This window comes from Pithys albifrons, chromosome 6 (genome assembly GCF_047495875.1).
Source record: "Pithys albifrons albifrons isolate INPA30051 chromosome 6, PitAlb_v1, whole genome shotgun sequence".
Lineage (NCBI taxonomy): Eukaryota > Metazoa > Chordata > Aves > Passeriformes > Thamnophilidae > Pithys > Pithys albifrons.
This window is the reverse complement of record NC_092463.1, coordinates 6503555-6525037: the sequence shown is the minus strand read 5'-3', so window position 1 is coordinate 6525037 and position 21483 is coordinate 6503555. Positions and strand designations below refer to the sequence as shown.

The 21483-nt window shown below is 38.9% G+C and overlaps 1 protein-coding gene across 2 annotated transcripts in view; it reads right to left on the bottom strand.

The window, feature by feature from the left end:
* Window positions 1-959: 959 nt before the first annotated feature.
* The window catches only part of HIF1A (hypoxia inducible factor 1 subunit alpha), a 31394-nt gene continuing 10870 nt past the window's right edge, over window positions 960-21483 (bottom strand). For both annotated transcript variants that reach the window (XM_071557326.1, XM_071557327.1), the window contains exons 2-15: window positions 17102-17292; window positions 16007-16152; window positions 15801-15885; window positions 12448-12560; window positions 11114-11316; window positions 9357-9463; window positions 9025-9172; window positions 8033-8253; window positions 7567-7847; window positions 6932-7054; window positions 6308-6702; window positions 5369-5477; window positions 2494-2620; window positions 960-2333 (exon numbers count right to left, since the gene is read on the bottom strand). In XM_071557326.1, coding sequence (XP_071413427.1) covers window positions 2182-2333; window positions 2494-2620; window positions 5369-5477; window positions 6308-6702; window positions 6932-7054; window positions 7567-7847; window positions 8033-8253; window positions 9025-9172; window positions 9357-9463; window positions 11114-11316; window positions 12448-12560; window positions 15801-15885; window positions 16007-16152; window positions 17102-17292 — 2401 coding nt within the window. In that variant the 3' untranslated portion in view covers window positions 960-2181. The remainder of the gene's footprint in view (window positions 2334-2493; window positions 2621-5368; window positions 5478-6307; window positions 6703-6931; window positions 7055-7566; window positions 7848-8032; window positions 8254-9024; window positions 9173-9356; window positions 9464-11113; window positions 11317-12447; window positions 12561-15800; window positions 15886-16006; window positions 16153-17101; window positions 17293-21483) is intronic.

The following is a 21483-nucleotide window of genomic DNA, read 5'->3' as shown; positions in this document are numbered from 1 at the left end:
GCATTAAAAATCTTTACTATTCAGTGGTGGGTGTATGTAGTGAAAATGTTCTCTGCACAAAACTCCAGCTCCAGCTGAGTGCCTCTACACACCTTCTCCTCTCTGTGCAACTTCTACTTAAAACTTCATGAGTGTGGAACCACTTGCTGCTGCCAGTGCCTTATCTTTTTTTTTATTGGTAGCTAATAGTGTCCTTTTGGTTTAATACAGTTGTGGCAGTTTGGAAAGTGCATCTTTCAGTGAAACACTCATTTTAGAGAACAAGCTTATGTACTATTATACTGATTTCAAAGCACTGCAACGAAACCAAAGTTTATAATGTAAAACCAAAATTATTCCTGTGACACTCCACAGTTGATTACTTACAGTGAGATAAGTTTTTTCTAAAATAGTTTGGAGAATGCACAGAATATCTTGACCATATTTACACAATACAGGGTTATAGCAGTAGCACTGTGTTTTATGACACAAAAATAAGAAAAGTCATCGAGTCAACAGGACAAGAATGTAGAACAAGTTTTATCAAGTACCAGCTTAAATCTTTAATCATAGAGTTATGTGATAAAAATCCATCTTCACTCTTGCGAATTTTTAACTTTTCCTGCTTTCCTGTGTTACCTTGATAAAGCCTCCAGAGACGAGCCTTTAAGCTGTTCATAAAGATGAATCTTTCTGCTCTAAAGTAACACAAATATGCTGCCTCCTTGCTTTCTAGTTTGCTCACTGGTGTGATAACAGACTGAGAGTGTAACATCTTTGGCGAGTGGTAGTACAACACTGTCTAGGAGACCTCAGCACTGAATAGGCTCAAAGAATTAACATAGAGATGTTACAATCAAAATAAGGAAGCTGTGATTTCTGAGCAACTCTAAGTTAAAAAGGGAACACGGATGAACAATAACCACTAACAAAAATATAAATTATCTCATTTCTCTCAGATAACACACTCCCCAAGGGGGCCTGGTCCACATATAGTTTATTGATGTAAGAAAACAATACAGTTAGTGTTAGATCCAACCACAAAGAGCAAAAGAATGAGTGAATGAAGGTTTTGTACAGTACATATAGGAAAATAAGATGTTTGTGACAACTATATATTTCTAAATAAAAAGGCTTCTAAATATATTCAAGTTATTGAAATCTACATGAAAACATACGGATGTTAATAGCAACAAGGTGCATAAAACCAAAACATCAAAATATTGAGCAACTCAATGTTGTACTAGATACAAGTCTGCTAACAATGCAAGATGTTTTACAATCGGCTTGAAATATCACCTATACCACACAGGGTAAGCTGAACATTTAGATTTAAGATCATACACAATATTAGCATTAACTTCAACAACTACAGGCAGGGATTTTCTTTTTAAGCTGGCAAAGTGACTACTTTAAGAACATCAAACTTTCTCTAAACTGAGAACGTATCCAAATAAAATGCTGCTAGCCCTTTCCAGATAAAGCCTTTCCTTTGACTAACCACACTCCTTGAAGTCAAAAGCATAAGACAGCATTTAAGAACAATTTATATTACAACGTGACTAAAATAATGACATAATCCAGGTTTAAACATGTTTTCATAGGCAAACAAAAGATTCTTCTTAAAAACTAGTTTTTTATAAATGCAGAATATATTGCATGAGGAACTGCTGGTATTTTTTAAGAAAATATATTGTGCGATTGTGGCTACAATGCACCGCTGCAAAGCATTGTTGTTTCTTATAAAAACTATTAAAATAAAAAACTTGAACAGAAAAGTAAGAGAGCACAAGTCTTCCAACTACCTATGAAAAGCAGGATGAAAGTATTGCCAGTTTTCTTGTGATGACATTTTACTAATGATAAATTTTGGTGACCAACTCCCCAGCCAAAAAATAAATACTTTTTTTTTTAAATTAGGTGCATATTTCAAAGCTGCTATTGCAAGTGTGTTTTAAATGTAATGGACTTAAAAGTGTATGTACCAAAGAATTATAAAAATGCACTATAGTTTGAGTTATTGTTACATAAAGAACATATTAAAAAGACTGTCAAAATAAGTAGAAAGGGGATCAAAACTGAACTAACTGAATTAGTGCAGTACTGTAGCCAGGCTTCTAAAATCAGATATAGAAAATATAAATAGACTGCTTTAGGTGATGATTCACCAGTGTCCAAAAAAGGAACAAGTTTTGTGAAAGCTCAGTTAACTTGATCCAGAGCTCTGAGCAGTTCTTCACCCTGTAGCAGGTTTCTGTTGCCTTGTATGGGAGCATTTACTTCGCAGTCGTAACTCGTGAGCTGGGGGAGTCCACTCTCATCCATCGACTGCCCTAGAAGTTTACTTGCTATGTCTAAAGAGGGAGGGGAAGGAGAAAAATGCACTTTATTCACCATGCTTAACCTCTCCTCCAGAGCTGTTCATAAGGAGCTAAGTTTGGACAGTTTTGGCCACTCAGTTCTCTTTCACACAGTCCCCTCCACCCCCTCTGCCTGTTAAAGGAAGATACCAACCAGTTGATAGTAGAATGATTGTCTTTTGCTCCACTCCATTATGACCATTTGTTTTGCATCCCTTTACACGTTTCCAAGCAAGTGATGCATTTCCCCCACGGTCACCTGTCTGCTGGAATAAAGATCCCTGGAAAGAAAGAAAATGAATCTTCTTTATTGAATACTGTATCTTTTAATCCCTCCACATCCCTCTTCCAAAGTAACAGTTCCCATCACTAGTTACTAATGTAGGCATTGTTACAATTTAAAGTGGACTTTGTTCAGAACTTGGGGGGAAATACATTTACAAGTACACTAACCTTAAAAATGACTTAAAAGTGAATCAGATTTCAAGACCTTACTTCCCTTACACAAAACAAATACTAAATCATGGTTATCATCAGTTACCACACTCAAGATTAGCATGTACATGTACACACATACACACCCATTTAATTAGCACTGCTCTGGTGTGAGTAAGCATCAGGTTTTCACTGGAGTCTCTAATGGTTTTCTGCACTGGAATTAATAGTGTATAGACAAGAGATTCAGGAACCTTGGTAGGTTGATTCTATCTCAACTTAAGATGTGAATTGTGCTTGCACTCCAGAATTCCCTTTTGGGGAATGCTGTCCTAAGCCAGTCTAGTGCAGTTATGGCTCCTTAGCATATTGTTTTGACAGCAGCACAGAAGATATGGGGATTAGGAAGCTGTAAGGGCTTCATGTAATCAGGATAAGGGAGAAGAAGCTGCCACTGAAACAGGTGGAAATTAAAAATGCTGTCTTAGTATCAAGTGTCCTGGCAGAAATAGCTGAATCTGCAAAGTTTGGTCTTGTTAGTAATACTGACTGCTACAAAAAGAGGAAGAGGTATTTCAGAACCCTGCCATTATAGTCAACACTTAAAATAGTAAAGAACATATGTTTTCAGGTTATAAAATGCCCATGCATGTCCAAAGAACAGATGTGTAATAGAAGTTACAGTTTACTCAGAAGCTGCAGGTCACAGGAGGTCAGTCACCTATGTTGTTGGTTCACTTTTATTATTGCATTGCAATCCAGCCCTTCATGTTAAGAAAGGTATGGCTCATAACTGTTCCAGTGTAATGATTTAGAACATTATTTTATAACCTTACGATGACACATCTTGCCCTTGTCTAATTCTCCTGTTTCCTAGGAAGCTCAAGTAGTATTTTACTTTGGTCTTCACTTATTTCCACTCTTTGCAAACTAAAGCATTCCTAAAGCTAAGAAGCTGTGCCAAGTGTTTGTACAATCCCAGAACAGCATGTATTCTAAGCCTGGATTTAACATCATTTTTCTTCTGCATGTGTCAAAGGCCTGTGTATCCTCTAAGACATCCAGTGTGGAGAAAAAAGCCAAACAACCCAAGCACTTGCTTAAAATAACGTCAGTAAGACCCAGTTTCATGAAAACTCAGCTTCTGTCTCTGAGAAACTATCAAAATATTTACAACACTTTTGTCAGATACAGATAAAAGAAAAAGGTTTAGCAAAGGATGAAGTCTGAATCTACAAGCATTAAACTGGCACTAAGCACAGAAACCTGAAAACTATTACAGCAGTTAATACTGAACTGCTTGTGTTCTGAGTATTCAGTGACATCCTAAGCTATTTGGAATATTTTGTCAGCAACACTGTAAGAGCTGTAGCACCACTGCATGAGAAAAGGGCAATGGAAGGCAATACAATCTCTTGCAGAGCTATGAATTCCAGCAGGGCTTCTGGAAGCAACAAAACAACATGCATGAAAGTGCAAAGCCTTTAGCAAATGAAAACAATGGCATAAGTATGATGGTTTTTAAAAGAATAGTGTTTGCCTTATAGAAAAACTGGACATATAAAGTCTTTCACAGCTCTTTTAGAGGATAGCAATGATAAAGACAACATACAGCAATTATCTCATGCCCCAATCAGAATACTAGTATGGGAATAATGCACAGTACAGAGGAAAAATAATCCTGCACTCTAAGACATGATGGGTGACAACAGCTAGGAGATGGACCACTAGAGAAACAGAGAATCTCAAAGGCTACATTGCAGTAGAGGAACTAAGACTTAACTATGCAAAAGTTAAGTGGGAATTCACAATGAAGGAAAGAAGAGAGAGAACAGTGTGCAACGGCAAAGCTCAAGGTTTCAAAATAGTAAGAACTGAGAGTGAGAGACAAAGATAATGGGGACAAAAATACCCTTGCAGAAAATAACAAGTTGGACAACACCCAATTAAGTGACAGAAATATATGAATATCTAAAAAGTTCCTTTTGAATAGTTAGGACAGATGATGATGACCTATTCCCAATCATACACACACTAATACTAGAGAGAGGGTGCATGGAAGAGAGTGGTAGTAATAGACATTTGCTAAGTTATTACAGGAATTGTATTCCCTCATGGTTCAGATGGTCTTGTTATCTGACTAAATAAACGAATCTCAAACTCAGTGGAAAAATGAAAATATAAGAAGAAGCATAAGAACACTATCTCCAGTATCGACAAATATGAAAACTAAGTTTCAATTCAAAAGTGAAATAAAAACAGCAGTTACACATTTAAATGTGATGTCTTACATTTGTGCATATTCTACTGAAGAACATGTATGCTCACAGAAGAATATCTTCTACCTAATCAAGAAATGTGCTTGGGTGTAGAGGGCACTTTTGAAACAGCTGAGAGTAAAAGAGAACTAAAACTGGAGTATCTGCATAGATACGTAGATATATATATATATAAATTTCACTATCAAACACTTGTCTTTGATCCCAAGATTCCACTGCTTATCAACAGCTCAACTCAGGAGCCAGCACTGATGCCTCATTTCAGAAATTGCAAGGTTAAAAGTGAATATTTTAAAATGGTAAAACAAAACTCACAATTCCAACTGCCTGAAAAAGTGAACCATCATGTTCCATTTTTCGTTTTCTCTGAGCATTATGCAAAGCTAGCATCTTTGGATTTAGTTCTTCATCCAGTGCAGTAGATCTAAGAAAAATTGATTCAGGCTGTTAAGACGTTTCTACTCTCCTCAAGCCATTCTTCTTTCGTGGACACTTACATATACACAACATCACAGAATGAAATTTATGAACTCTACTACTTTTTGGTCATTAATTGACTCATTTCAACAATCATTCTCTATAAGCATAGCAAATGTTAGCCTTTAATCTTGCTGTAAAGCTCAGAATGTGTTTCAACAAAAAATTTAAATCTGCAGGAAAAAAAGCATAAAAGTTCAGCAATTTACTTTCAAAAGAAAGATGGCAGGGAAGGGTGAGGGAAAGTCTATTCTGAATATTTCTGTGTACAGATAAATCTTTTATGTACCATAAATCTGATTTTTGATTTTATGCCATTTTCTATTGTGGTAAATATCTGCTCCACCACAGTCCATCATCATAAAATACAGCTTATTTTAAAAGCAGTAAATGTAGCGGAGACTGCAGTTTCCTATTACTTTTAACAAAATGGACATGGAAAGCAGCAGAAGTATTGTGTGGGTGTAACTACCTCTAAATTGCCTACTGCCTTCTTTTACAAAGGCTGCTTGTCAGGTACAGGGCAGAACAAAATTTGAACACAGTCTGCATACAGTAGCTGCATATTACATAAGGTGCTTAAGTAAAAGCTACCATGAAATTAACTTTAGGGAAGTTTACTATTAAAAAAACCAGACTTGTTTGAAGTGTCCAAATACAAATGTATCAATTCATATTTTGATGCAGAATGCTGAAGACAACATGGCCAAATTTGTAAGTGTGCTATAACTACTTCCTTGAACTGATAGAGGGGCTTAAGCCACGCTGTTAAAATACCTTTTGTTCAGAGTGACTGTTAGCAAGCTGGGTGCTCCTGGAGAAGGTTTTTCCGTCTGATCCACTGTTCCTTTTCCTGCTCTGATTGGAGAGGCAGTTCGACTTCTGTTCCCACCATAAGGCGACGCCGGGGCACTACTCGTTTCGCTGCCCACGTGCACAGGGGACGAAGGAACAATTATTGTCTTCACATCATCCGCACGTTCCGCCGCCGGTTTTATCTCCTCAGCAGGACTTGATGGTGTCTGAGTCTGCTGAAATATGGTAATGGTGGCTGCACTCTGAGAGCTGGAAGAGCTGCTTTCCAGTGGAGAGAGCTGATCAAAGGATCGCAGCTGGAAGTCATCATCCATCGGGATGTAAGGAGCCAACATCTCCAAATCTAGATCGGTTTCCTGGAAAGGACGAAAGGTAAAACTTCTAAATATAGAAGAAATCCCAGCTATTACTTCACAGCTTCATTAAGGCTCTTCCTTTTTACCAAATCCTTAAGTTTTTTGCACCTCAATAGAAATATTACATAAAGAATGAAGGAGGTTCCTTAAGACATTCACAGGAGAAAGAGAAGTATATTCAGAATAAGTATTATGATGATAAAGAATTTTTAAAGCTACTGTACATTACCTGAGTAGAGAATGGATTTTTTGCTTCAGTATCTATGGCAAAGAGTTTCTCCACTAGTTCCAGTTTGAATTCATTTGCCATATCATTATCCACGTCAAAGCAGTAGTCATTGGGACTACTGGGCTGTGAAAACATTTTGAGCATAGTTTCAGGTTTCTCTCATTACACCATTCTGCATTATCTACAGATCCTCTGAAAAACATTCTAATTTAATTCCAAAACTTAGTCGCACAAAATTAAGACAGGAAAGGAAAAGACTCACACTTGTCTGTATACATTCAAATTTACCCACTTGGGAAGCACTTGCCTAGTTGGAATCTGGAAGTAGCCCCTACAGTAATTTATTACAACTACTTTGCTGGTCAGAGAAGTTGTGTCTGAATCATTCTTTTCTAAAGAAACCAATCCCAAGCTCTCCTTATTTCTATCAGATATTATTGCATGTGTTTGCAAGACTCACTTTAATGAAATGATATGAAAATTTATCTGTTTCCTCAGATCATGACGTGAGCTTAAGTCACAAGGTAGAAATAATTTCCAATTCCTATCCTGGCTGCATCCTTAACCAGATTTGCCCCACAAGTCCCAACAGCACATGCATTTTAATGACAGCATATCCAAATTACGAAACTAACCTCAGGTGAACTTTGGCTGGTACTTGCATCAGAAGGGCTGGTTGGTTGCTCTTGCACCTGAGGCATGGTAAAAGAAAGTTCGAGTGGCTCTGTGTTTGGCTCCAGTTTTAATACAACTTCTCTATTGAGTGCAGGATCAGCATTGCTACGAAGTGGCTTTGTACTTTCAGAGGCAGGTAGTGGGGACATTGCCATATTTATATTCTGCAATTTCTCACTGGATGAGGGGAGCATTACATCATTATACAAAGGAACTTCATCACATTGTTGTTCATCAGACTCTATAAAAATTAAAAGAAACCATCAACCTAAGTAACAGTACTGTGTGTGTCTATGGACCTCATTAAATTTAAACAGCAGCTGAAATACCACTGGGTAAGTGGTACTGGGAGGTTATTTTTTGGAATCTACTGTAAAATACGAACTTTGCTAATTAGCATGCTCTCCAATTTAATCACACACCCACCATTACTGCTGAAATCTAGAGAGATAATTGTGTCTCCAGCAGCTGGGGCCAGCACAGTTAAAGCATCTGGTTCCTGTTTAAGTTTTTCAAATAGGCTGTTGGTATCATCCAGGTCATCTTTACTGAATATTTTGGTCATTTTCATATCAGGAGACTCCACTGGTTTCAGCATACACTCAGTTTGTCCAAGGGAAAAAATTAAGTCCTTCTGAACAATTCCACTGTCAGACAAAGAGGAAGATGACTGTTAAAGAACAGCTAAAAGAAATACATTTTGGCTTAGCAGTTTTTTTAGTTGAAACCCACCTCCCTCCCCAAAACAAAATAACAAAAACAAGAACCAAACAAAAAACCCCACCACACAAGCAAAAATAAAAATGCTTTTCTGAAAGCATTAAGGAAGACCTAAAAAACTACAGGGAAAAAAATTAGATATTTCCTAAACTAGTTTTCTTTGTTTTCAATGAATGTATTCTGTCTTGATAGATTGATACCAGTACATTCACTAAAGTTTGGGAAAACTAATTTAGGACTATTATCCAAATGCATTAAAACAATCAACAAGTCTGCTTTGAGTTGAAGCTTTCAATTAAAAAGGAATTCTAAGGAAGAAAAAGATAAATGGGATTAAAAGAGGCATTACTGCTGCTCTGACTCCATAAACTAAAAGCTGTTAGTGGAATTAACTGCTCAGACAAAGATTAGAGAGATTTTTGAGCACACAAATGCTCAAATGCTTACAGTGAGACAGTATAGAAGAGGCTGGTCCTACACTCATCACTACATCCAAAATGTGTTTTGTTTTCAAGTATGATTTCTAATACTAGGACTGGCAGTTTTCTAAGCAAAAATTCATTTTATGTGTAGGGAAATGGCATAACATATTCGACAGCAGATGACATTCTCAGGCAGTTGAAATAAAAAGATGTAGAGCCATTAGAACCTGACTTTGTCTTCAAAACAAAAAGAACATCAAAGTCCACTCAACTTACCTCAACACATAGTTTACACACACTATGCACTGTGGCTGAGAATTCTTAGTGTTGTATATAACAGTTGCTTGAGTTTCAACCCAGACGTAGCCACCTTGTTTTGCCAGCATTCTGTACTGTCCTGTTGTCACCTGCCCTTTTGTGAACACTAAAAACAGAAAGGACATCAGCTTTAATTACAGTAAGAAAAAAACCAAAATTATTTAAGGTAAATATTCATAGCAGATTCATATATGCACTCAAAAAAAAATCCCTTGCTCTTCTGCTGCTTTCCCCCAGTGCTGTCTCTCACCTCCTGTAGTTGGGGGGATTTAAATTCACTTTTCACTTACTGTCGTGGTGTGTTTTGGTCAGATGATCAGAATCCAGTGCATGATAGTACTCATAGATTGAACGGCCCAGGAGCTCCTCTGGCTCATACCCCATCAGCTCTGTAATTCTTTAAAACAAGGGAGAAAATTTCTCTGTAAAAGCAGACATGGACTAGCATAAATACTAGAGTGTTTGCATGCCTGCACACCTAGAAAAACCCTAAAAATCACTTCCATACACATCAGCAGCAACTTTGGTTTACTGAAACTTTTAATTTTGAAATAAATTGCTACTTTCATGCTTCTTTAGAAGACAAATTTCATCAAGCATAGGATTTTACTTCTCACTGAGTATTTATAAATCATATAGTGGGATAGGATTAAGTAAATTCCTGCTTCCTAGAAATTTATCATTTTTTTTTGCTTCAAGGTAGACCAGCTACTTACACATCAGCTTAGGCAAATATGAGAATTTAATAAAATAACAGTGACACACTTCAACAGTTTTAAACCTGCAACTAAGAGGAATTAGAAATCAAATTTACTCTTCCCACTCAAACACTGCCTGCTTTTAACAAAAATGGGATTTATTCAGTCTCTAGAGGGCAGTGCTAACCAGGGCAGTGCTTGTAGTTTGCCCCATTCTAGATGCAGAATGTGACCAAATAAGTACCTTTTATGTGACACCATCAGTCCTAGAAAGGTAATTCCTGCAGAGGACAGAAATAACCTACACTAACCTCTTTTTGTATCTAATTGCACAACTAACTAGAAGTTCACTTTTGTTCTAAAGATAAAGGAAATGGGCAGTAACAAGTAACATCAAATTAAAAACAAATAAAAAAAAATTAAACAAACAAGCCCAAACCAACAAAAAACCTCAAGGCTGATTTATTTCCTTCACCTGCGTTTATTCAATTTGTCAAGCTAGGTTTCCAGAGGATAGCAAAATCAGTATTAGGTGTTGGACTCCAACCCTGATTTGTACCAAAACACAAAATCTCCTTTTTCAACAGCAGATGTATTGTATTAAAAATACAGCTGAACTTCTGAGGCTTTTTTTTGAATGAAGAAAGCAGACACTGATGTCCTAAGGAGGCAGTGAGCAGAAGCAGTAGCAATGAAATGCATCTGACAAGTATTACACACCCACTCTTTTCAGTCACCAATTTGACAAACCTAAAATCCTTCCTGTTTTTTCAGTGTCTGGAACAATCTTTTCATTTCAATTTAATCACTGTCACTGTAGTAAACATCAGTTTAAAAGGCAGTTAACTGAAGGCCAAGGATTTATTCAGGAATGGTTTGGGTTGGAAAGGACCTTGAAGATCATCTCACTCCAATCTCCCTGCCATGGGCAGGAACAGCTTCCACTAGACTAGGCTGCTCCCAGCCCCATCCAACCTGGCATTGAACAATTCCAGGGATGGGGCAGCCACAACTTCTCTGAGCAGCCTGTTCCAGTGCTTCACCACCCTCTGAATAAAGAATTTCTTTCTAATATCTAATCTAAACATACCTTCTGTCAGTTTAAAACCATTGCCCCTCATCCTGTCATTATCTGAAAGTGAAAAGTCCTTTCCCTTTGGTTACTACAACGTTAATAAGCCTGTGTCCTCCTTAGATCTGAAAATCTGCCTTTTAAGATACCTTGATCAGTTAGTAAAAGCCAAAGTATCTCCACAATGATTCCACTGTGGAGATGAATCAGGTTATCAAGAAAGACTACGCAAGTGTATAAGGCACTTATTTTTTAGAGTATAAATTATATATATTACCTTTCATCACAATAGGAAAATTTCATGTCAAGACTGTGACGACTGAGGAACGTTTTGCTGTCCAAGGGGACCTCAATGTTTGATGGATGAGGAATGGGTTCACAGATCAACACCAGACATGTCATGGGAGGCTTTTTGTAGCCGCAGTGGGTTTGGTTACCACACGTGTCGTACACACGGATGTGTCCAGTGCAGTGGAGCACCTACGGGGAAGTTGTGTTTTAAAGAGAGACAAGGTTCTTGTCTGCCAGACAACACAATCAGATTGCCATTAGCACACCCAGAGCAAAGTCCTTCCCTCCCCACCCCTCGGTGTGGTAGCAGCCAGAGGAAGAAGCACTGCTGTGGGATGGATGGATGGATGGATGGATGGATGGATGGATGGATGGATGGATGGATGGATGGATGGATGGATGGCTACAGGAGAGCAGCTGTTCTCACAACACACACCCTGTGGTGGGTACACAGCCTGCCAGCTCCTTCTTCTCAGCACTGCATGAAGCAACACCAGACACTGCTGCATTTCTGTGAACTGCTGCTCTTTGAAAGTTGCAGTAATGACACTGATAAGCAACTGCCTCAGCAAAAAGTATCTTGCTATTGACATTTGAATGTTATGGTAATAGCAGGAACCTCCATTTCAGACCTTCTGCAGAAGTGATGTTACCAATCCAATGTTTTCTCAAAGAGACAAGAAGTTTTGCATTTTGCAGGGTTTTCTTTTAACCCTTTGAAGCAGAAATTGTTCACAGACAGCAGCAAGGAAGTTGTTTGATCCAGAATAATCAAATTCAAGTTATAAAAGAGAACTGTGAGCCATAATACACTCGATACAGTAAAAGGTTACTTTTTGTGCAGAGGAGAAAATGCATTCACTGCAGAAAGTTATCAGGCTGGCCTCTTTTTGTTCCAACTGTTACAAAAGGGAGAGCCAGCAGCTTCAAAAGAATGGCATTGAAGTCCTTCAGAGAGACCTCAACTATCACATTTTCAGTGTCAAATCAAAAGAAATCAGGGATCAGCATAAGTGGTGGCAAGTATTTTTTCCCAGAGAAGGCTTTATGCAAACACATTTAGTAACTACAATCATTTGTAAGTAAATTACCTCTAATTTAAAATGAAAAATACATTAGAAGAGTTTTGAAAACCTAATTTTAAAATATTGTTTCAGTTACCTCCATGATGTATTCAGCATATTGAAGCACAATCATTAAATTATAAAGTACTTAGTGAAACTCAAGCTCTTTATGTGAAGTAAAAATGTTGAAATACAGTGTTATGACATTTGAAGAGGAAGCTGCCAAACTATATAAATATTCTTTTGCATTAGTTACCTTCCATGTAGCAGACTTTATATTCACTGTTCTTCCCCTGCTAGTCAGTGTACACTTCATTCTGAGAAAAAAGCTGCGCTCCGTGTTTTGCTCTTTGCCCTTTTTCACAGGACCTGGCAAAAGCAAACAGCAAACCAGTTCTTAAGCTCTTGGATCGTCTTCCAAAGGTGTAAGAAATCCCCAAACATGTTAGAGAAGTCTAGGAGAAGACTCAAAAATAAACTAAGAAGATTGATAAACCTAACAGCACTTTTGATAGTAACACTTTTCAGAACAAGTTTTACTATCATGTAGAAAAAAACCCCTGAAGTTGCACAGAATCGAAGAATGGTTTGGGTTAGAAGGGATCTTAGAGATCATCCTGTTCCAACTCCCCTGCCATGGGCAGGGACACCTTCCACTAACCCAGGTTGCAACAAGCCCCATCCAACCTGGCCTGCAACACTTCCAAGGATGGGGCATCCACAGGTTCTCTGGGCAACCTGTGCCAGGGCCTCACCACCCTCACAGTCAAGGACTTCATTCTCATATCCAATTTAATCCTGCCCTCTGTCATTCAGAAGCCATTCCCCCTTGTCCTGTCACTCCATGATATTGTTCAAATTCTCTCCCCAGCTCTGCTGTAGCCCCTTTAGGTACTGCAGGGGGCTCACAGATCACCCTGGAGCCTCTCTTTTCCATGCTGAATAATCCCTGCTCTCTCAGCCCATCCTCAGAGCAGAGCCTTTTGTAGCCCAGTTTCAATGTTTTAAGATGAGTATTGTCTTTGTAGCCAACTCCACACTCAGAGATACCAGGAAAAAGGGGTGGGAAAAACAACCAATTGAAACTTTAATATTGTTTCATATTGTGACAGAGGACAAGAAAAGCACATGTAGAATGAGAAGCCCTGATGAGTTGGCTTCCCTTGAAATGCATCAGTAATTCACTATGGGGAGGTTCAGACCAAATACCTTTCAGGCCTGTAGCTCTCCAGGACTGCAGTAGTTTTAAATTTTTTCAATTCACAATTAACAAATTCTGCTGTCTGCATGCATCCAAATATTTCCACTGTGACTTACACTCTTGGACTAAACAGGGACCAAGTTTTAAAACACATTATTAGCATTCTTGGGGATTAAAAAAAACAACATCAAGAAACCCTACTACAAATCAATGTTAGCAGCACTAAATTTTTAGCCTTGCTTGCTAACAGCAGGCTGTAAGGCTTTGCCTTTACAGGGCAGATCCTTTCGGAGTCAGTTACTGGTTACGCTCTTGTGGGCAAAGAAAATGTAACTGATGGTATCAGGAGAGCTGCAAGCAGCTCACAATATGTGGAAGTAGGAAACAAGGCACCCAAGAGAAGGAGCAGGGGAAGGGCCAGTTTGCTGAGGCTTGCCAAGGAGCGAGGACCAAGTCATGGCAGAGGGCGAAGTTTAGAACATATAACTTTGATTTTGGTACAAGTTTATACAATAATTTTCTCTCATCATCACAGATAATAGCAGCTATGAAATCCTTCATGCTGGCTTGCACTGCAACTACTAGTTTAAAGAATTAATTAGAAAAACATTAAAACCCCTATGCTACATTGCCTATTGCTTCCAGCAGAGGCAAAGACTAAATGGGTCAAGCCCATTTTATGCCACGTTAAAATATCCTCAGTTAAGGGGCAGGGGAACTAAAGCAGAGTTGACAGAAGCAATCAAACCCTTTTTAATTCAATATGTTTTAAAAGAGTTAAACCAAACTAGAAATTGGTAATTGAAGGATCACACAACATTACTATTACCAAACCCTGATGCTTAAGGCTCTGCTTTAAGAAACAACTGGAAAAGATGGAGCAACATTCTCAAGTCTGATTCAGCACCAGACATTATTTTTAAAAATCATCAGCTTTGAAAGTTTAAAAAGCAGCTTCATAAAATGAGAATGCAGCTCTGTTTCTGCCAGCCACATTCATATTCACTTGTACAATCCCAAAGGGGAATATTTAATACTCAATTCAAAACCAAAATAATTCCACTGATGTAAGAGCTGCAGTAGAATGTAACTTGGGAATACTAATAAATATAAAAATGTACTCTTATTACTATAATTTAGACTTTTGTCTACCATCTGCATTTGCAAAAGAGCTTTTATAATAAAGCTTTCCAGACATCTTATTCTAGTCTGGCCAATCTAGACATGCTAGAGTTGGTTTGCATGAAACTCAGTGAGCTGACATTTTTAAGAGTTAGTTTTTGCAACAGAACCAGTTTTTTCACTCTGCTTTAGGGAAGTTGCTTCCCCACCTCCAAGATGCTTTACTGTATTCCAAAAGTGGGGGCAGGGGGGAGTCTAATCCAGCCTTAGAAATATAGTTCAATACTAAGGGCAGAGAAGTTTACAAAATGCTTACAAAATCAAAGTCGGGGCCCTTAATGCTGTTATCTTATCAGGTCTCTTCCACTCAATTAATTAATAGGATGATAACATTAAGACTTCTGATTTACAGTGCTACACGAAAGCAGAGGTCAGGTTTAGTAATTCATCACTATCTGGATTCAGAGTCCATATAACCCCTATTTGATGAAACAGGTCAGATTTTAGACTTGTAACTACTGAGTAAAGCAGAATTGTTTGGAGACATATGGGCTGCCAAGTCCTTCTAGTCATTATGAAATCTTTGGAAGGCAAAAAAGCAGTAATTAATGGGCAATTGTTAAATTCAAAAGCATACAGGATACATGAACATGGTGTTCTGTTCCCTCAGAAGGAGAAAAGGAAAGTCAGAACTCTGTGAAAAATTAACAATTTCATGCACCAACTAAAAGGTGCCTAGAAGCATCAATCCCAAAGCCCTTTCTGGGGCAGTTTGAGTTTTCCCCAATTAGTTTTTTGGTGTCCTAAAATTTAAATACAGTACCTTTTTTGTCTCTTAAGTATACCACCACAGATTTCTGGAAGAAAGCACTTGCTTTTCAGTTGTCCTGTAAAGGCAAGCCCAGACCAAGACAAATGCACCAACTGTACTTCTCCATGTCCTTTTAAAGTAATTGCTTAAAATCATTCTCATTCAACCTACCTCTAATTTTACTCCTGTAGGTACTTGAATTCTTTCAACCCTCAAGAACTCCATTTTAGTCATTAATTTTGTTAGATTAAAGAATATTAATGAAGTCTCATTTCTCCTATAATTAGAATATTGCCAAAACATTTTGGTTATTTCTGTCATTAGTATCTCTCAACAAGGTTTATTTTGAGATTTAAGCAGAAAAAAGACACTACTTTGTTCACTCAACACCATTTTCTGGCAGACATCCAACTGTATTAATGCCAACAGGAACTCTCCACAAGGAATTAAATTGATTTTTTTTCTTTCTTCTCACCATTTCTGTGTGTAAGCATTTCTCTCAGCTCTTCATGGTCACATGGATGAGTGAAATCAAACACACTGTGCCCCGTCAACTCAAACTGCAAAAAACAGAAGGTATATGGGTGTTTAACTTCACATATAGAAAAACAGAACAGCTCTTACAGATTTGAAACAGTCTTAGGAAAGTCAGCATTTCTTAGGGAACAGTCAGTATTTCACCTGAGTGAGTCCCATACACTTGTTCACGTTTTCAGACATGTAAATCATGTCCCCATCTTCGGACAGAACCATGACAAATCCATCAAGAGCTTTCAAGTAGAAACAGTTCAGTTCCTTCTCCATTTTGGCTTCTGTCTCCAGCTCACCTGCAAGCAGCCACACATTTCTGTTTAAGTAAACACCACCCATTCTTCACTTACCATCAGGAATGTGCACCAGTCTGCAAGAAATCAACCTTGCAGGACCATTCAAAACCAGTATAATACATTTAGATAAGTGATCAGTTCAATTCTTCAAGCCCCAGTAAAGGTATCACAAATCACAGAACATCAGACTGAGGTTAACATTCTGGGCTTTTATGCATCAAGCAATAAACCTTTCTACCTTAAGGAAAAGGTCTACATAGCAAAGGTATTCCCATTTATCTCAAAAAGGCATCACAAACTTCATGCAGGGTCTTGCTGGGAGGAATTTCAGAGTCTAGATATTGAAGTTACTCCTCCATACAGTAAAGGGAGATGTGTATGAGTACAAATAACCAGTGCAGCACCCACAGCACACTATACAGATACTGGCTTATAACCAAACTACTTCTGTAGTTGCATGAGCAGGTGTAACTGCAGAGACAACATATCCTCAGCTAACTTCCCCTTCAGTGGGGCACAGATCACAAAAATATTCCTTGCTGTTTATATTAAGGGGATACATCTACAGTTAGCTCAGCCAGCCTTGCACCAACTACCTACAGCTGAGTAAAGCACAGCTGGAACTAACAAGTGTAGGGAGAAAAGAGGGTTAAATGAAGGAAATTAATTTTGGGAGAAGTGCCAAATGTGACTGAAAATGGCACTATAGCTGTGATGAGCCAACCAGGACCGCTAGAATAGAAAGGGACAAACAAAACCTGTTGAACAGTGGCCATATTTTGCCTGTGCCATTGTCAACAGCCAATCTCTACTTTAAGATCTTCTACTTTTCCAGAGAAAGGACACAACTATTAGTGTATTTATTTTACTGCTGGCAGGTTTCACAAATAGCTTCTTCCTCCATATCCCTCCATCCCCTTTTCTGGATTGTGCCATGCTGTTCCCTCACCAGCATCCAGCAGCTTCCTCATGCGCAGGTAGCTGATGGTCAGCCTCATGATGGACGCCTTGTCCAGGTGTGCGCTCACGGTGTGCGGCAGAGGCAGCTGGTGAGCCAGTTCATAGAACACTTCCGACTCCTTGCTCCTTCGGCACCGCGCTGCGTCTCGGGACTTCTCTTTTCTGCGTTCAGAGCTGATCCTACACAAACAAATTCCTGGTCAGCATAGGAAACAGAGCTCTCTGTGAAAGTTAAATTTGAAACTAAGCTGCCCAGCAGGCAATTAACCAGTTATCGAAGTTGAATAATTTAAAACCTCAGTTTAAAAGGGTAATTGTATCAAGTTCTGTCTCTGCTGGGCTCTGCCAGGACTAAATTCAAACCTGCAGAGTCTGAACCAACAAGATCAGTTCTTCAAACAGACATGTATGTACTAAGAACTGTTTCTGCTAATCTCATACCTTGACTGCTGCCTTTCCAGCCTCCAAGTCCTGTTTCCCAACCCCTCAAGTCCATTAAATGTAACTACAGAGTAGGTTATTTCCAGCTTGATGCTCCACCATCATGTACAATCTCCAAGTTCATCCTTTTTTACCCAAAGCCCACCTCACAAGTCAGATGAACAAGGAACGCTGATTCAGCATGAGATATCCTTCTTTTCAAGTAATCCAGAAAGCCCCTTTCCCATGTTTTTCCCAACCCAAACCATTCTATGATGATTCTATGATTCACTCATTCTCCAGTATAGTCCCTTCCATAGTCTCCCCTATAATGGAAAACTCTCATTTTCCTTCCACTGCCTGTAGACTTGTCTCTCTCACCACATAAGAGGTCAAGAAGAGCTCACTGAGAGCAAGCACTGAAACAACTGAGACTGTTGGTTGGTAACATAGATAATTCTCCCTTTTCCCAGCACCCACACTGGTTCACATCCACCTCATGCATCTGTCACATGAGTTTTGAACTAAATGTTTTGAGATGGGAGCTCCAAATTTTTCTTGTCTGATATTTTTATATATTTATGTTTTCTGAAGGCACCCTATCTCCATTTTGCACATACTTGAGATGCAAAAGACAGCTGCAGCTTACAAATTCCATTTTTTCAAAGTTCACTAGACTTGAAAACCATGTACTACCACTGCCAAATTCAAATTGCTAAGTCTGTTGATTTTCTTAGCACACGTCTTGTGAGAGGTACCACAAATTACAGAGCAAGATGATTCATGGGCTAATATTGCCTGGGACATAATGAACAAGATTAATAGAATCACAGAATGGTTTAGGATGAAGTGATCTTAAAGATCATCCAGTTCCAATCCCCTGACACGGACAGGGACACCTTCCATTAGACCAGGTTGCTCCAAGCCCCATCCAACCTGGCCTTGAACACTTCAAGGGATGGGGGCATCCACAGCTTCTCTGGGCACCCTGTTACCAGGGCCTCACCAGCCTCACAATGAAGCATTTCTTCCTTATATCTAATATAAATCTCTCTTCTTCAATATAAGTAGTTAAACACATATTCAAAAGAACACATTTTCAGTCCTTTATGTGATGTCGTACCCACAGCAGCCAGAAACATACAAGCGACAATACTATTGCAACTGACGATGGAAGCACAAAACACAAAAGAAACATTTTTCTTGAAACATGAAAGAAGTTTAATAATCCATGATAAAGACAGAGTAAGCTACAAGAAGCTCTCCTACAATTACCTTAATTTTTTCCAACTACATAAAATTGTATGGCATTCCCATCCATTCCCAATCCACTCCCAGCAGAAGAAAGCATGAGCTGCTTGATTTTCACTGTCATAAATTTTATAAAAGCCAAGAACAGGACTATGTTTTCTCCTTTAGCGGCAAAATCAGGCTACTAGATCACAGAAATACTATTTTTATACAATAAGAAGCATTAATAAATCAACATAATAATAACAAAGATCTTTGGAAAACTATCTTACAGGAATTATAGTTGTAAAAATCTTTGGGCATAGCATACAATAGTTCTATTGGTTTCTGCAAATATAAGCTCATGTCCCTCAGAAGGGTAGCCTAAAATATCTAACAGTATTTCACCATCTTGCAGATTTCTTCACATTCAGTTTCCTTGTGAGATGTCCCTGCTCTAGTCATGGATATCTTGGTCTGAGAAGCTTGAGGCTCCTGACATACAGGTATATCCAGAAAGAGCCATTACGAAAAGTTTGACCTTTAACAATACTGCAAAATTATTTTAGCTACTTGACCTGACTGATTAAACAGGCCTCAAGTACCTTTTCTCATGGTGAAAAACTAAGGGTGGAGCTGAAAAAACATCTGGATTCTCTTTGTCCTCTTTCTTGGACCACAGATTTCACTGTAACTCAATTTTGTCAAAGGTATTTCAGAATAACTGTCATGGTTGAACGCCAGCCCACAACTAAGTACCACAAAGCTGTTTGCTCACTACCTGTCCTGCCCTTGTGGGAGGGGGAGGAGAACTAGAAAAAGGTAAAACTCATGGACTAACATAAGAACAGTTTAAAAATTGAAATAAAATAATTGTAATGATAAGGGAGACAACAAAAAGAGAGAAAAACAAACCCCAAGACAGACAAGTGATGCATGATGCAATTGCTCACCACCCACTGACCAATGCCCAGCCCGTCCCAAGGCAGAGAACTGGCGCCTCCCAGCCAACTCCCCCAGTTTATACACTGGGCATGAGTTCTGTGGTTTGGACTATCTCTCTGGTCAGCTCAGGTCAGCTGTCCTGGCTGTGCCCCCTCCTGGCTTCTTGTACATCTCCTCACTGGCAGAGCATGGGAAACTGGAAAAGTCCTTGACTCAGAGTAAGCACTGCTCAGCAACAACTACAACATCAGTGTGTTATCAACATGATTCTCACACTAAATCCAACACACAGCACTGCACCAGCTACTAGGAAAGAAGTTAACTCTATCCCAGCTGAAACCAGTAGCACAAGCAAGTCTGCTGCCCTAGACAGATTCACCTTTACACCTCTGATATGCCTTTGTTAGCCACTCATTCAAGATTCCATCACTTGCAGAAAGTTCATTCTCCAACAGAAACTCAAGGGAGAATTACTGGAAGTAACTGGTTTCTACTCACCCAGATGCCTGCAGTTTTGTCATGGCTTCCTTTTCAACTGCAGACACTTCTAAGTTAACCCCCCACCAACCTCGCTTTGGCAATGAGTGCACTTCGAGGCCACAGGTTTGTCAGGCTGGTGTGAATCACACAAGGCATGTAGAGAAGGACAACGCAAGAGATGAAAATAGATGGTAACCTCACAAGCTGGGCTTCCAGCACTCGCGTTTTCTTTCTGACAGCCTAAGCTTCAAAGTATTTTGGGCAGCTTCTAGGGTTTTGCCAGCTTTTAGCACAATTAGCAGCAGCCTTCAAACAGGAACAGTCAAAACTTCTCACAACTGTGGAATCATTAATTAGCGACTGAAACGCAGCTCAAATTGAGCTCTAGTGCTTCTGTTATCAACTAACCCTGGAGGAAGATCCTCAAGCGCTGCACTGTCTGACTGAGATGGGCAAAACCCAAGAAAAAGGGTGATGCTGGTACCAACCAGCACTGTCTGAGCAGCAGTGTCTCCTCTCCCTTTTACTACGTTTCCTTTCTAGAAAGGCTACTACTATAGATAGATGTTTGAACTGTACAGCACAACAGTTTGCTATTTTTAGCTGCTATTTAAACCTAAGCTGTAACCAATCTGAGTAAAACCCAGCCATTTAAATAGGAAGATTAACTACCAGCTTCAAAGAGCGTTTCTTTAATGGATCAAATTAATAGGGAAAAGGTCTTTCACAAATGAGGTTTAATTACCAAGTGAAGTCATTGTTGCCTCAACACTGAATGCCACCAAATAAAAAAAAAAAAAAGAAAAAAGAAAAAATCCTTTACTGTTGCAACTACTCTAAGCTTTGTTACTTACAGTTGCATAAAGTAAATTAAAACCCCCCACACTTTAGCATATGTAGCTGCTCACAATTTTCTGTGTAGCCAATTAAATGATGTTGGATTCCTGTAAAGAAAATACATTTCCAATGTGAGTGCTCTCTCAACCAGAGGGTGAAAAAGGGAGCTCAAGGAAGAGGACTTTTAAACAGCAAGATGTGAACTACCACAAGATCAGTTTAAATAAACGGTATCACTTCTCTTATCAGGTCTTTCGGAACTGCCCGTGTACAACTCATGATCTTCACAACAGAAATATCATTCTGTAGAAATGGAACTGAGCTCTGTGTAAAACAACCCCTGAGCCTGAGAGCTGTATGACAACCTTCTCCTGTCAGGTTTGCACAGAACAAAACCACCCCAAGAGTCTGAAGAAAATCTCAGCTGAAGAGTGGATTATACACGCAGTGAAAACATCA